The following is a 16,873-nucleotide window of genomic DNA, read 5'->3' on the forward strand; positions in this document are numbered from 1 at the left end:
ATTTTTTTTTTGCCAACTCAGCAAAATGTCAGGGGAAACCTGGATGTATGGCAACATGATAGAAAATGCAGGGGAAACATCTCCCAAACCTTAAAATCACTATTTTGGGGGGAGGTTCCCCCCAAAGCTCAGCAATTGGGGCTTGTTCCCAAAAAGAACTCAACAACTTTGCGGGTGTCAGGGATTTTACTTTTTGAAATATGGCAGCCCTACACTTACTTATCTGAGTTTAAGCTCCACCAAAACTGTGGAACCTATTTCTGAGTAAACAGGAATAAGAATGGCTGATTTACTTGGAAGTAGATCTCACTGCAATAAAGGGAATTCATTTTGAAATATAAGCAATGGTTATGGAATGGTTGGCATTATTCCCACACTATCTGGGTTGTGGAGGGAGGATACAGGGTAATCAGATTTTAAAAAAATGCTAATTGCTACCCTGCCATAAAACGCCTGGGCAAAGCATATACTGTATTCAAGTCTTCTGAGTATCCATGACGACCGCTTTTCTAATACAGGATGACGGGGTTGAGTAAGTCTGCACCCACACTTATAAAGCATATCTGAAGCCTTCCCTCAAATAATGATGGGAAGTGTACTCTTCATAAGAGTTCCAGTGCCCACCAACCTTTAACAAAGTCTTTGGAAGGAGGAGACCAGGGGGGTGGGCGACGAATTCGCTTTAAAGCGTTAGTGCGTTCGCAGCCTCAGCAGCGCGACCATCAACATCAGGTGGGGGCAAATGTGCCTATTAAACGTTATGCCGCATGAATGCGCCTGACTGCCTCCGCCCAGCCCAGCCCAGCCCACCTTCTCTCTCTCTCTCTCTCTCTCTCTCTCTCTTTCTCTCTCCACACAGGAATGACCCTCGCGGAGGAACCCCTGCGAACAAGAGAGCCGCGAGCGCCGCCATTTCCCTCAGGGAACTGCGGCAACAGCAACGGGAGGCCAAAGCGGAAGCTTTGCCGGGCAGCGCGCGGCGTCGCCGGAAACGACGTCACGCCCCGCGCGACCGAGCCTGCCCCTGCAAGATAGGCCTGGGAAGCCCCGTGCGCTTCCTTTTCTCTTCCGCTCTCGCTGACGGCAAGGTGGGTAATCCGTGGGGCTCCGGCCTTTTCCCGGTCGCGGCGTTTAACGCGGGTCTCGCGAGGTGGTCTCTCACTTGCCCGTTTCTTTGTGCTTTTCTCCCCTCCCTCAGGCGCCATGCCGGCTAAGGGACCCCTCCAGAGCGTGCAGGTCTTCGGCAGGAAGGTGAGGCTGGTGGGGCCGAGAGGGTGGTGGTTGGGCCTGGCTCCGTCCCTTGGCGACTCTTGGTTTGTACAGGGGGATGGAGGGAGCGGGTACCGAACCTTCTCATTCTGCCCCGTGACTCTCGGCTGCTGCGGTGGAGGCGCCGCGTGTCTCCTTTTCCTAGCGCGCCTCGGCTCTCTCGCATAATTCACTGTCCCTTCTTCTCCCGCCGCCCAAAAATAAAGTAACTGCAGCTGCTTGAGTGGAGGGCGAATTGAGTTCAGCTCGCGGGGTGATGGGAGGTCCTTCTCCACGTGGCTTTTGTAAGCCTCCCCCCCTTTTTTTTACTTGGGCGCCAGGCAAACACATTCCCCTCCCTTTGCCTTCTGAAAAGCTTACAGTGTATTTTTTTTTAAAAAAAATCAAATGGGGTTTTGTTTTGTTGTCTATTTGAATGGGCTGTTTCTGCTTTGGTTTGCTTCGGTTTTCCGTATTAGTTTGCATTATTCTATGTCAACAGTATTCGTTTCCCCTTTCTATATTGTTAACTGCCCTACCCCAGCCTTGGTATATATTAAGGTCACATGCGACATGGAGTACACCCTCGCTTTCTTATAATGGGTCTTTGCCACTCCGTTGCTCCAAAGAAGAATAATGAATTGGGATGAAGGCCCATCTAGTCCCAACGTCCTGTTCCTGCAATAGCTTGTGCAAATGCTTATTGGAAGCAGGGCATGAATGCAACAGTGCTCTCACCAGTTGTGGTTCCCAGCAATTTTGTGGTGTTGATCTCTGCAGTGTTTTAATGAGAAATGAGGATAGGATTTTATAGATATATGTAAATAGCAGAAGCTACACTGAAGTATGAGCCAGATCTAACAGCTACTGAAAGTGGTTTTAGTAGTAGTGATCTGTATATAGCAGTTGCTTCATAATTATATTCTAGAATGGGAAAGATACAATTAATGCTACTCAACTATATACTGTATGTTAGAATTGTTCTTGTTTTTTCCCTACCTTATTTTAGAAAACTGCTACTGCAGTTGCTCACTGCAAAAGAGGAAATGGCCTCATTAAGGTGAATGGAAGGCCTCTGGAAATGATAGAGCCCAGAACTCTGCAGTACAAAGTAAGTTGCTACTTTCATTTTAGCATCATGAAATGATTGTTGTATAGAGGTACCACCTAGCATACTAGTACTAACTGAACCCACCCCCCAAGTAAATAAAAGTGTCATGCTATGCAAATACCTATTGTGAGGGTGGACTGTGTGAATAAGGCACCTACCACTTCTTCCTAACAGTCATTGCATTGTGACTGCCCCTTTAACATTTGGGGTAGTGTTATACTTTGGAAATCACTATGGTAAGGGGGTGTCAAGAATCTGAAGGCAAATAGGGCAGTGTTGCGTGTTTCTGTGCCCTTGAATACTACTTAGATATACCTATTAAAAGACAAGCCTCTTTTCTTTCTTTTTAAGCTGAGGTGGGGAGAGTATGAGGCTTAAAAGTAGTTGTTAGACTCCAACTCGCATCTTCCCCAGCCATCATGGCCAGTGGTTGGGGATTATGGGAACAGTAGCCTCACAGCATCTGGATGGCCACATGTTGGCCGCTCTGATTTAGACCACCAGTACTGTATTTCTGCAGTGCAGTGGAGAAGTAGGACTGAAGTGGGTATCTGGGTAAATAATCAAATCTGGTCAGAGTGGCTGGGGCAACCCAATCAGATGGACAGGGTACAAGTATTTATACATACATTTTATACCACTAAATCAAGATGAAAAAATGGTCTCAAAACAGTGCACATAACAGTGAAAACATAAATAGGCAAATATGAAAGCAACATAACTGGGTCACATGGTAGGGTAAGGTGATGTAAATAAAAATGTTTTAAGCTGATGTCTAAAACTAAACACAGGAAACACTTGTCAGATACACAGATACTATAGTATAGGTGCTAAATACCTCATCTCTTGTGGCTTCCAGACATGTCATAAAGGGGACAGGTTAGCGATTTTTTCTAGCAGATTTCACAGAATGACTAGGAATGTATGGAGAGAAGTGGTAGATTGAACAGTAAAAAAAATAATTTGCATTCTAGGCGGTGATGCAGTCATACACTGAAGTAATTAAAAGCACAATCATTCTTACTGTATCCCTGGGATGCAACCCTGTGCATATTTAGCTGGAAGTAAGTCACACCAAGCACAGTGGGACTTTTGAGTTGACATGCATAGGATTGTGCTGTTGGTGATCTGCTCTCCTTTCCTACATACAGTAGGTTCAGCCCGATAAACATGTATTGGATGGACATAGAGCAGGCTTACTAATTTTTTTGTAATTGCTACATCAGAACTTGTAGTTGCACTGCTAATTAAAGTGTGCTGAGATCATGAGTGCTTAAATGTTCTTTTTATAACTTTTTATAAATTTTATAACTTCTTTCTCCAGCTGCTTGAACCAGTTCTCCTTTTGGGCAAGGAGCGCTTTGCAGGAGTCGACATCAGAGTCCGTGTGAAGGGTGGAGGTCACGTAGCACAAATATACGGTATGACTTATAAGCAATACTTGTTCATTTGGGCTGAAAAAGAACTGACATTTGATTACATATATTAGCCGCTTCCTAAAATGCTCATAAGTATTTCAAATCCACCTTCGTACAATTATAGATGCTATAAGAATATTGATAGGTCTAGAGTCCCATCTATTAAATTTGCCAGCTAGTTCTTGTATCGGGTTTTTCCCCCTCTCAAATTTATACATGAGATCCCAGATCAAAAGAGAGCAGGAGTGTGCAGAATAGTATTGCTGTAGATGTGTACAAGTATATGCAATATGTGTGCATAGTCATATTAGCTCAGAGGTACTACCTAAATATCCCCAGTCACCCCATAGTTATGTGCTCTGATCTGCATTTCACCTTGCTAACCAGATTGTATCTAGTGCTAATTGTTGCTTTCTTCTACAGCAATTCGGCAGTCTATTTCCAAAGCGCTGGTGGCTTATTACCAGAAATGTAAGTTTCTCCGTTTAACTTTTTTTCTTGTCTCTTACAAATGCATAACTTCAGACCAGCTGTGTAGAGTGACAGTTTGTAGAGTATTATTGGTACTTAATTGTACTGTTCTGAGCCAGATCCAGCATTGCACATAAGTGAATGTTTTGCGGACTAATGCAAGTATTATTTTGTTTTCCCAAGATGTTGATGAAGCTTCCAAGAAGGAGATAAAGGATATCCTTATCCAGTACGATAGGACCCTTTTGGTTGCTGATCCTCGTCGTTGTGAATCCAAGAAGTTTGGTGGACCTGGTGCTCGTGCACGTTACCAGAAGTCTTACCGTTAAAAGAAAACTATGCATTTGTTCAGTCTTTTAAATAAAGATGGAGAAAACTGAATTCTTGTGTTTGTCTGAAAACTTTACACAATTCTCTATATTTGGGTGTTCAAGAAGAAAATTTATAAGTTGGTTGAAGTTAAAGGATATAACTCCTATGTGTAGAACACATTTTTAATTTGCATAGTCCTTCCTGTTGTGAGATCAGGGAATATTAATGGGTCAAGGGACTTAAAGGGATCACAAAAGAAGCAGTGGATGTGATTGCTTCTGGGTGTCTCCTCTTTCCTGGCACTTGTCCATTATTTGGTAAGGAGTCTGAGTAGCAAAGTAGAACATTTTAGAAGCACCAAAAAGGTAAATGCAGAAGTTATATCATCACTGTTGCTGCTACTAGTTGTCTTGAGGTGCCATTGCAAGGATGAAAGTCAATACATTAAGAGATTTCTTCTCAGGAAAGTGCGTATAAGACTGCAATTGTCAAATTAATTCCACAGGATTATACAGGGTGAGTCCTTTAAAAGAGGTCCCGTGGATACAGAGTACACACGTTCCACGGGCCCTCTTTTAAAAGACTCGTCCCTTATATAGGTAACTGATGGAGCAAAGTTATTGGAAACTAGCCTCTACAAATTGTGTTTGACTCTTAGAAGTCCCAGAAGCTCTGATTACAGATGGCTGCTGTTGCCCCACATGATAAGCCTGCACACTTGCTTTTTCCCATACAGTTGTGCACCTATAGTTTTTGAGGGAGCACTAGTGTGTATATCACAATGGACATCTCTGAGGAATAAAGCAGTTACTTAAGACAATTCTGGGTTGTTCTTGGCAATAAAGTAGTGATAATTTTCTAAATGTTATCCCAACAGCTCATGTACACTGCATCAAATAAATTGCCTAGTGCAGATTTTCTAACCATGCATCATTACCATTTTGACCAAGGCCAAGATAAACATGCTAGTAAGGCTCTATAGCCTATTATTTTCATAATGTGCCTACTAAATTTATCCTAGAAATTCAGGGTTCTTCCTCAGTGTCTGGCATATGCCTGTGAGTTTCATAATAAGGTGCTGGTTTTGATAATGCCAGTGCTGAAAAAAAGATTTGTAATTCTTGTCCTGAGACTTCCAGAAATTTTAAGTGGTAGAGAACTGGCCTAGGGTCTTCAAATATTCCCTGTTTTGTTTGGAGGGCACCACATAGACTTCCTTTGCTCTAATTTCCTTCCATGCACACTAGGTAAAGGTAAAGGGACCCCTGACCATTAGGTCCAGTCGTGGCTGGCTGGGGTTGCGGCGCTCATCTCGCTTTATTGGCCGAGGGAGCCGGCATATAGCTTCTGAGTCATGTGACCAGCATGACTAGGCCACTTCTGGCGAACTAGAGCAGCACACGGAAATGCTGTTTACCTTCCCACCGGAGCAGTACCTATTTATCTACTTGAACTTTGACGTGCTTTCAAACTGCAAGTTTGGCAAGAGCAGGGATCAAGCAACGGGAGCTCACCCCATCACGGGGATTTGAACCACCGACCTAATCAGCAAGTCCTAGGCTCTGTGGTTTTACCCACAGCGCCACCCGTGTCCCCTTCCATGCACACTAAGGTAAAGGTAAAGGGACCCCTGACCATTAGGTCCAGTAGTGGCCGACTCTGGGGTTGCGGCGCTCATCTCGCTTTATTGGCCGAGGGAGCCGGCATATAGCTTCTAGGTCATGTGACCAGCATGACTAAGCCGCTTCTGGCGAACCAGAGCAGTGCACGGAAACGCCATTTACCTTCCCGCCAGAGCGGTACCTATTTATCTACTTTCACTATGATGTGCTTTCAAACTGCTAGGTTGGCAGGAGCAGGGACCAAACAACGGGAGCTCACCCCATCGCGGGGATTCAAACCACCAACCTTCTGATCGTCAAGTCCTAGGCTCTGTGGTTTAACCCACAGCGCCACCCGCGCCCCGTAGTATTTAGTAGGCATTCCTTATTTGGTTTGGGACCCATTTCAAGCAGGATTGCTGTGGCCCCAGCCTTGCAGGCAGCAAGTGGTGGGGTGGGGAGAGATGATGTGGGTGAAACTTCCTGCATCAGTCTTACTCTTCCTCGTAACCTGATTGCTCCCCTGCTTTTGACAAGTCCAGATCACTCGGAGTGGACTTTCACCAGTCTGGAAGAATCCCAGTTGAATCCAACTCATTTCAGGATTTGTCCAGATGGGTGTCACAGCCCTGGTAACTAGGACTGCAAACACAATTAATTCCTTGTTCTCTGTGAGCATTAATGTTGATGAACCCGTAGGGGAGAGGCATGAAGCAGAAGGTGTTGTGGTGGTTATACTGTATTTTGGTATTTTCACTGGGCTTTATTGTCTGCAAAAGCACTACATAGTATTACACAACCGCAGCATTATCTCAACTGAACACTTACTTGCTACGCAAAATGCGGAGGGCCACAATGGCTTTGTGTAAATCCACAGCAACAATAAGCTTATAAGCTTTTAAATAATATTAGCATCAACATGTTACATTTAGCTCCCTCTAATAACCAAGCATACTTTTTTGACCGTGTGGAAGGATTTGCATGATGCAATCAAGAAGAGTCAGAAGGGGATTACAGCTGGAAATACTAAATGTTATTGAGGCTGTGGTTGCTGTTTTCACACCCCTTCAGGTAAAGAACTTGCCCATGTTCTCTTCTGAAATAGTTGCTAAATACAGGGAGTCGGGTAATATAACCTTGTCCTTGTCAGATCATTTTGCTTGTTTATTTGTACACTTGCAAAGCTTGCGTTTTACCAAAATGGCCCCCGGTTGAATTACAAAAAATATTGCCATGAAAACAAGTACAGTGTATTAAAATAAGTAAAACCACGAGACCAATCATTATTAGAATAAAAGAACAGCAGTGAGGAGGGAAAAGAAAACTCCATCAAAGGCTTGGGCAAAGAAATGTGTCTTGATCAGTTGTCAAAAAGCATACTGTGATGGTGAAAGTTGTACAACCTGGGGTCTGACACGTCAGCTTGGAGGGGCCAATGCACTTTTGGACCTCACAATGTTTTTTGAGAGGGGGCCAGGCCCCCTCAATGTTCAGAGGGTATTTGGCTCTGCCCCCTGCCTCCTCGCAACATCACAGGAGTGATGTAAGGAGATCATCTCAGGCCCCCTCAATCATCTTGAGAAGATGGCGCCTCTGCCTGGGGTCCACCACAAGCAAGGTCTTTTTATGTTTTCTTTGAACCAGGAAGGGTGGCAGACCTACCAGCAGGGCCTCCCTTAGGTTAACATCCAAACATGTTGATGTGGGGGGGGATATGCTCCTGTTGTTGCATGGCATTCTGACAAGATTCTAACACCAGGGACTAGTGTTCCCCTAGCCCCATCAATTGAATGGAACACATTCCTTTGCATCTCTTATGAGAGTTGTTAAACTATTCTGATCAAGAGACGGTTGTTCTGTCACTTGATATGGCTCCATATCTGACGTCTTTGAGAGCCCTACACACATCAGAATGGCGTCGCTTATTTGTGTAGACTAGGCACGATGTAAGAGAGAGGATTGCGGTCACGTTTCATAAATTCAGGTTAAACCCATTACAAATGGATTCTTGCTCGATGCAAATTGACATCATTGCTATTGAAACAAATGTGCTTCAAAGACGAACGTTTCTGCATGTTTGAACTCTTTAAGTTGTGGTAAGATGAAGATGGGAGAGGGGGAGGAACTCTTGGTCAGTGAAGGCTTCAAAGCAGACAGATGCAAAATGATCTCTCAAAGTAATGTGGCACAGAAAGATTCTTTCTGTGTCACTGTCCCCAAGCGTTATAAAGGGTTGATTCAGTCCAAAAGAGGAGTAGGAGCGTCAGGTCTCGTGTAACTAATACTGACTCAGGTAAGGAGCTACCATGCATTACTAATGAGAGAACCCCAGCCAAAGCGCATGCTGCGTTTCCAAAGCTCAAAAAAAGTGAGTGTGGCAAGAAAGCTCCGTTTTGCTTCCCCCCCCCTTTTTATTTCAGTTTACCAAATTTACAAAAGATCTGCGAAGGACGTTAACTTTTAAGATGCCATCATAGTTAAGGGCACCAGTCTGGACACTTTCCATCTTAAGAAGTTACCTTGAAATGAACATTGTGAGAAAAGTCAATTTCATGATACCGTGGGACATATTTTGGGTTCATTTTCTGCTGTTTTCCTTGGAAGGTAAGTTTTGTTCGTTTGCTTGGTGTGTTTTTTTTACTATAAATAATTGATAAAAGCTCTAAGAAATAAAATACAGTTGGTTGCTCCCCCCCCCCTTCTTGTAAAAGAATAAAAACCTATTTCTGTTACTGAATAAGGTGTATTCTTTATCTCAGGTATATTGAAAACAAGAGCAACTTTGATGCGGTTAAAAAAGTTGTGGTCTAAATTGAGGGATTTTGGTTTAAAACAGCTAACAATGCAATGCAGTGCGTGTTAACTTGGAAGCCAATCCAACTGTATTCAGCGGGGTTTGTTTCCAATAAAGTGTGAATAGAATTGGATGACAAATTTATTTTCCCTTCCAAGTAACTTACAGTTTTCTTCTGGAGTTCTGCTGTTCCTTCAGAGTGTTGAAATGGTAAAAAAAACAAAAAAAAACTGATGAAGTATTTCTTAGCTGGCTTTTTATCTCACATGCTAATAACAGAAGTTCTGGAGAGTCTGGGGAATTGTTTGAGATATTATGGCTTTATGGCAGAACTTAAAATGCATAAATAACAGTTTGTCATGCAATAGATACGGATTGAAACAGATGGCTCTGTGTGTTATCTAAAAAGGGTGCTAAAGAGTCCATTTTGCCAAGTCAGGACTCTCATATTTAATGACAGTGAACCTGATCCTGGAAGGATTGCATAGGAATCACTGCAGAACTTCCACTTGAGCTTTATATTTCATATGCCTGTCATCCAAAGCATACCTACTTGTATGTAATTCACGCTGTGACTTATCTCTCAGTAAACACAGTTTAGATTGTGCTGCGCATGCAGTTTTCTTCATGTGTCGAAAGCCGCAAATTCTGAGTTCCCAAACGCTTCAGTGTTTTAAAATAACAGGCTTCTGCCACTCATAAAAAGTCTATATTCTACCTTTGTCTGGATGTATCTTAACTGAAAATCCTGTTAATCATTTCTGAAAGAGTACAACTCATCCTTGTTTTTAAAACTGAACTCAGATTCATCGTAATTTCTTGAGCTCAGTCTAGAGCAGATGCAAGGGGGAAGAGTGAGAGTCTTTCTGCCTTTTTTTTTATCTAACAGGATCCCTCTGTGAATTGTCTCTTCTGAAAAGAGCTCCAAGGTGAGTCTGCATTCATCATTTGCAGGATATAATAGTCCATTCAATCAGAGTGTATAGCATGACTCTGATGCATCAAAAGTATATGAAATAAAAAGTATAATTAAGCAAGTATGTATTAAACTTTTTTCCCCCTATGGTGACATTACTGATTTTCAGAGCATTAGCAGGCAAATTGTCACCCAAAGGCATTTTGTTGGTAATGAAATATGCCTGTTTTGTAACTGCAGTAATTGAATGTAAGGCAAGCTTGGGGAAAAAGTGCTTTTGATTGTGTTACATGGTGCTTAGAACGGAAAAGAAATATTTGAAAATGTTTATCTGAACTACCAATTATAATACGCTACTTTCATGGGTGTGGTGGAAGTATAAAGTCAACATATATTATTTCACTTTAGTTAGCATTCTCTTTGAGTAGAAAGATACACTATTTTGTAGATTTAAACACAATACCCCCCCCAAATGTAGCGCCTAATCTCTTGTCAAATTATTTGCATGCAGCAATGTAGGATACATTACCCTCAATTAAATGGGATGCTCTTAAATAAGGAAGGCCATCCAGAAGATGAAGCGCCTAGTAAGAATAATTTACCTGATAACTGCTTAAGTTCTTGAAAGCAGAGGTAGTTATTTTGGTTCTTAAAACTATCCTTAGAGTCCATTAATTTTAATTTCTCTGTGTTGCTGTTGCCAAAGGTGATAGCCCAGACAGTAGTAGCTAAATTATATTTAAATTATATTTAACAATTGAACTGACACTGCTTTGGTGGCAATTTCAGTTGCAAGTCAGGGAAGATAAACAAGTGAGGTGTAATTATAATGCGTTATTCAGAATGAAGGTGGGGGAAAAGAAAAGAAAAATAACCTGACCTTGAAAAGCACTTGAGTGTGTCACCATTTGCTCCCCTACAATATTCCGTAAAACAGCCTGAGATCTTGGTATCACATCATTTCAATTACCAGTTTCATAAAAAGCAAAGTGGGGAGGAACACCCCTTGCTCAAGGGAGAGCACCCTCAACAGATACCTGAATCAATTACCTGGCTGACTGGATGGGTGCTCTACCTCACTGCAACCTCAAGCAGAGGCTAGATAACCATTTGCAGAATGGAGCCGCTCCAGATCCAGGGGCTGTGCGCGTCCACGCAAAGGGCGCCCCCCATTTTATGCGGGGAGCGGTCATTGCTGAAGTCTTCCTGCATGAAGCAAGAGTTTGGACTGGAAGGCCTATGGAGTACCCTTCAACTTTCACTGACTTATTCAATTGGCAGCATATTTCTTTGTTTAAAACTGCCCGTAGGACCACTGACCTAAATCTATGCATACGCAGCAGTTTGGATTGCGGAATTTAGTGCAGCTCTTGTTTTACTTTGAAAGGCAAATAAAAAAGGGGGGGGGGTTCCTCTTGTATTTTGTCATCCGAGAGAAGGAAAAGAGAGGACGAATGTTGAACATGAACTTTAAAAAGGGGGAAATAAAAGAAGAATTAACTCAAGAAAGGTGCCTTTGATAAAATGAGAGAAATCAAAGAGAAACACCTCTCTCCTGGGAGCCTGCCGATTCAGGTTGCTTCGAGACCTTTGATTATACAAGATTCTTTTTGTTTTCTTCCAGGAATGAATTTAATGCAATTCGTCAGAAAAGAGATCTCTTAGCAGCTGAGGTAGGTTATACCACAAAGGGAGAAAAGAAAAACCCACACACTCTCACCCATCAGCCTACAAGGGGAGCTTGCTATCTCTACAATGAAGCCTTTGTGCAGCAGAATGGAAATGAAAATAGCAAGGCAGGGATGAGGAGGAGTTGCTTTTCCATACCTGTTTTCCTGCAATTCTCAAAATGCAAACCTACATTCAGCCAGTCATTCATTCTTTGCAAATCGCTTCTTGAATTAACCACCCCAACAAACCAAGTGACGCACATCAAGCGGGGTAGGGGGTGTATTTCACTGTTATCTCTTTTGTGAGAGCAAACAAGGAGACTGGGAATTTTGTTAGTGCTTGGCAAAAGGCAAGATCACGAAACAGTAGATGAGCTGTTTTTCAGACGGTGCTGTTATTGTGACAGCTTCTGCTCCACTCTACAATAGGTTCCCAGGACAGAGTTGCTTACTTGTGAAAAGTGCTCTCCCTGCTTCAGTGCCTCACTACATTGGAGATCTCTGCAGACTAGTTTTCTAATATACCAGTTTCAATGTCGGTTTTAATGTACAGCAGGGTTGGGGAGCCTCTGGCCTGGGACCAAATGCAGCCCTCCAGGTTTCAGTACCTGGTCCTTGGAACTCTTCCCAGGCCACACCCCTTGGTGCCCCTGCATTAGACCCCAAAATGGTTTCACCCAGCTGCTCTGGATGGAGGGTAGAGAGGTGTGTCTGTGTGCATTGAAACCAGCCTACTGCACTAAGATAAATTTTATATTAATTACTGTACCCACTTTTGCCTCTAACCCTGTCCACCAGTGCAATGTGGCTGTGGGAAGGTTGCCCAGGAGGGAAAATGTTCCCCTGGCAGAAAATATTCCCCATCCCTAATGCACAGTTCTTTTTTTTTTTTAAGATATTTATTAAAATTTCCAATTTTTATACAAAAAAACAACAACAAACAAGTTTAAAAACACATATAGTTCACAATACTTAGTTTTCAATGACATATTTCCCTGACCTCCTCATAACTCCCCTTCTTGTAATCCAATTCAAATTATTTATTCAGCAAATCCTTATCTCAAAGCATTACAGCTTATAAAAACACCTTATTTTCTATCCAACATCTTAGGTTATTATAACCCTAAATTTTTACTTATAAAAAACCATTTTTTCATATTCCTTTATACCATTACAGCTAAAAACCACTTAATTTCAATCCAACATCATTCAACATTCCTTAATTTTACAATATTTCTGTAAATAGTCCTTAATTTTTTTCCAGTCTTCTTCTGCCGACTCTTCTCCCTGGTCACGGATTCTGCCAGTCATTTCTGCCAATCCCATACAGTCAATCAACTTCATCTGCCATTCTTCCAAAGTGGGTAAAAGATTTACCTAATGCACAGTTCTTTTAGATGGGACTGGAGTAGAGAACTGGTTTTTGGGTCAGCTCTCAACCAATACCTGTTGAACAAGGAGGCCTTTCAGGTCCCAGCACTGAGAGTCCAGACCTTACACTTGGGAGACATTCATGCCAGTTCTGAGATCCTCCTTCAGACTTGCCTTAAGATGCTCATTAAGCTGCTTTGTTGTCTTAATTTGCTGCTGGGTTCGCTGCTCCATGTTCGTTTCAACCAAGTGCCTTTGCTGTTCCAAGGCCTCCGTCCTTGCTCCAAGATGCTATTTTGACTATTGGGATGCCTTCATTTGCTGTTTCGATATATACCACTGAGCCTCTTGGGCTTGCTGATCAGAAAGTGGGTGGTTTGGATCCCCACAGCGGGGTGAGCTCCTGTTGCTCTGTCCCAGCTTCTGCCGACCTAGCAGTTCAAAAGCATGCCAGTGCAAGTAGATGAATAGGTACTGCTACGACGGGAAGGTAAATGGCATTTCCATGTGCTCTGGTTTCCATCACGCTGTTCCGTTGTGCCAGAAGCGGTTTAGTGATGCTGGCCACATGACCTGGAAAGCTGTCTGTGGACAAACGCCAGCTCCCTCAGCCTGAAAGCGAGATGAGCGCTGCAACCACATAGTCTCCTTTGACTGGACCTAACCATCCAGGGGTCATTTACCATTATTATTATTATTATTATTATTATTATTATTATTAGAGTTAAGAATGTTTCTGTAGCTTCCTCTGTTTTAGTTCAGTCACATCAAGTTAGTTTCTCTCAAATAAAAGGTCATCACACCGCTAATGCCATTGTTATGGGCTTCCATTTTCCTGAGCAGTGGGATGTCCCAGGACCAGTGCTACTAACCTAAATTTGCCGAAAGAGCCTCTCCCATTCAAAAGACCCCAAAGAAACACCTACAGTTTTAACATTAACCCCCAGTGTGGAAACACCTGCCATTATTAACAAGCAAATTCTCTAAGAAAGGAAGGTTGTCCCATCATGGTAGCAGCTTTATGTGCGAAGGACCAACCCATATAATCAAAAAAGTAAGGGAAGAATTGCACAATGTCCATAATCTATATGTGCATATCACCTGCTTCACATGTGTAGCCTCAAAGGTATGTGCATTGGTGTACACCTCCTGCTTCGCTAGAAATACAACTTTCCCACCTTGGGTGAATGTGTGAACTGCAGTCTGGTGGCTTTTAAGAAACATCAGTGGTGGAAACAAATGACACAAAATGCCAATACATTTAACCTGTACATTTCAGATATGGGATACAGTTAAAATTCTAATGTATCACTTATAAGAATTTTAAGTAGTGCCCACGTCTGTTAGCTTGCTGTTTATGCAACATATCTAGTGTTTGAGTTATCAACGCTTTTTGGCTTGAGTGCAAATTCAGGATAATTTAGTTTAACTATCATAATTTTCTTTTGCACCATTATCAGAAACATTGGTTTTGCACTTCCAAGGGTTTTAATTAAACTAGCACGATTTGCTTTTGTCTTTGTCTTTCCCTCTTAGACTGCTGCAATTTCTTCTGGGGCTCACATACATGAGGCCTTTTCTCAGGCTCAGAATTCATCAGGAGGTCAGTACCATATCATTACTATGATGCCTCTTTGAAAAGACATTTGTGAAATGTTCCATAAAATAATCATTGCCAGTAATTCTAATCACGAATGCTGATATACAATTTGATTTTCTAGAGTTTATTACATTATTACATAGAGGATTGAAAGTGGTCCTGTGAAACCACTGGCCAAAATCATGGATCCAGCAAACATAGCAACAATTCTATACATTAGTTGCTGCAACCTCTTTGTCCTCACCATGCACTGAAAAAGACTTTTCATTGTTTAAGTATTTACTGTGTTTCTCCTGCTCCCTGACCAAGCCAATATTTCATGGGTGGAGGCCATCAACAGTTGGAAATCTACTATGCTTCCATATTGAATTTGAAATTGTTTTTACATATGATTTTTTAAAATAAAAACTGTTGTTATACATAGAATTCTAAAATTGTTTTCGATTACTGATGTTTTTACTGTATGATTGCTTCAAGATATTTTTATGGGAAGTAGTTCATAAATGGAATCAAATGGCTAAATGCACTCTTAAATTCCTTATTTAATATTAACAACCTGAGATTTTATAGTGTATTTCAAGTGTCCAGTATCTCAGTATCTTCACCAAAAAGGCCATGGCACCATCCAAAAACATCAGCAGTCACTAGCATCCCAGTGATGATTACAACTGCCCTGTAATGTATGCCAGTACTATTTCCACCATTATGATGGGGATTTTGGAGACGGGCACTGAAGCTGAGAGAAAAGTGGAATACTTTAAGGCCACCATGTGAATCCCTGCTTGGGAAAGATTTGAACAAGGGTTTTCCCATTTCACACTCATACACTGCAATTCTACATGTGCTTACTCAAAAGTGCATCCTATTAGCTTCAGTGGTGCTTATTCCCAAGTTGTAGTTTAGCAATGTCTGTAAGAAATTCTAATACCTGGGCAGTGGCATAGCGTGGGGGATGCAGGGGGGGCCGGCCGCACCGGGCACAACATCTGGGGTTAGGGCAAATCCACGGGTTAGGGGGCGCAAATTACTTGTCTTGCCCCGGGTGCTGACAACCCACGCTACGCCACTGTACCTGGGCAGCATTGTACCATCCAGGTTTTCCCTGACATTTTGTCAATTCGGCCACATTTCCCCCCAAGGCTATTTTTACATCCAAAAATCAGGACATGTCAGTAATTTTCCTGATGTATGGCAAGCCTATATGGGGCGATCCTTTTAACGCTGCCGGAGCACAATTTCTGTTCTCATCCTGAAGCAAAGTTCTTAACCTGAAGCATTATTTCTGGGTTAGCGGAGTCTGTAACCTGAAGCGTATGTAACCTGAGGTACCACAGTACCAAAGAAAAAATAATTTGAGCTTTATGTCTTATACAGTATAAAAGCTGGTACAGTTTTCTTTAATATGGGTAAACTTTTATCCAAACTATGCAGGATGTTCATGTAGTTTGTGTGCTTGTTGACATCTGGCTGATTCTGCTGTGCAGGTTCTTGCCCTCAAGAATGCCTTAATGGAGCCGTTTGCACAGAGGCTGGAATATGTGACTGTGAGACTTTCCAGGCACAGGGTGAACGGTGCCAAATTGGTAAGTTCCAGGAAGATGCTAAGAAGCTGAATTTCATATTAAGGTGAGATGTTACAACCTTGTTTGTTAAAACAGTAATGCATACAATGCTTTTGTAATTTGCTTCCAACAGTTTGTGGAAGCGAATTGTAAAAGTGTCACACATACCACTATTTTAACATTATTTTTTTTGGATTGCACATTTTTATTCTTTGTAAGCTACTTTGAGACCCAGATGAGGTGAAAAGCAGGGTATACATTTTTTTAGAAAAATAATAAATAAACCTAATCAAATGCTAGATCCCAGTTTAACTGCATGGAACTTTCACTAAAAGACCAGTTTACACTGGGTTATATTCAGCCACCTGGAATTTCTGTACAGAGTCAGTGACGAATGGATACAGGAACTGATCCTGTACCATCGCAAACAGCCTGTGCTGAAGATGGCTGAATCTGCATGGTAAGCCACTATATTTGAGTAAATTGTTGCATGAGCCAGCCTCCACATGACTGCATGGAAAGTAGCTGTCTACCCGCGTGAGTCTGCCACGAATCTCAGTGAAATTAATAGTACTTTTTAACTACTGAACAAGAATAATGGGGTTTCAATGCAAGCACTTACAATTTTATCCCCTCTCTTTAAGAGCTCTGAAGTTGAGCAACATTCAGCCTGCGTGCTATTTTCCTTCTCTTCCACACTGCAATGAGAGATGTTGCATGTGTGATATTCTTCTCTATTCTATTTTTTATTTTTTGCTCCATCTTGAGTTCATGTTCTCTGGTTGCAAACCAAATTTGA

General features: G+C 42.1%; 2 protein-coding genes across 2 annotated transcripts in view; both read left to right on the forward strand.

Moving 5' to 3' along the window:
• The first annotated feature begins 1,017 nt into the window (after positions 1-1,017).
• Positions 1,018-4,629, forward strand: RPS16 (ribosomal protein S16). Its single transcript, XM_053406844.1, has 6 exons — positions 1,018-1,088; positions 1,199-1,251; positions 2,258-2,359; positions 3,684-3,780; positions 4,201-4,248; positions 4,432-4,629. The coding sequence occupies exons 2-6, from the start codon at positions 1,204-1,206 to the stop codon at positions 4,575-4,577; spliced, it is 441 nt and encodes a 146-aa protein (XP_053262819.1). The 5' UTR covers positions 1,018-1,088; positions 1,199-1,203; the 3' UTR covers positions 4,578-4,629.
• Positions 4,630-8,262: 3,633 nt separating this feature from the next.
• Positions 8,263-16,873, forward strand: part of OTOGL (otogelin like) — an 85,442-nt gene continuing 76,831 nt past the window's right edge. Inside the window, exons 1-4 of the mRNA XM_053406571.1 lie at positions 8,263-8,435; positions 11,496-11,544; positions 14,449-14,515; positions 15,997-16,095. Of these exons, the coding sequence (XP_053262546.1) occupies positions 8,263-8,435; positions 11,496-11,544; positions 14,449-14,515; positions 15,997-16,095 (388 nt within the window). The remainder of the gene's footprint in view (positions 8,436-11,495; positions 11,545-14,448; positions 14,516-15,996; positions 16,096-16,873) is intronic.

This window comes from Podarcis raffonei, chromosome 10, assembly GCF_027172205.1.
Source record: "Podarcis raffonei isolate rPodRaf1 chromosome 10, rPodRaf1.pri, whole genome shotgun sequence".
Lineage (NCBI taxonomy): Eukaryota > Metazoa > Chordata > Lepidosauria > Squamata > Lacertidae > Podarcis > Podarcis raffonei.

Excerpts from the sequence above, each read along its gene's own strand:
- RPS16 (XM_053406844.1), top strand. The coding sequence starts at position 1,204 with ATGCCGGCTAAGGGACCCCTCCAGAGCGTGCAGGTCTTCGGCAGGAAG. Across the intron at positions 1,252-2,257 it reads TGCAGGTCTTCGGCAGGAAG|AAAACTGCTACTGCAGTTGC; the intron begins GTGAGGCTGGTG and ends ACCTTATTTTAG. Across the intron at positions 2,360-3,683 it reads CCAGAACTCTGCAGTACAAA|CTGCTTGAACCAGTTCTCCT; the intron begins GTAAGTTGCTAC and ends TTCTTTCTCCAG.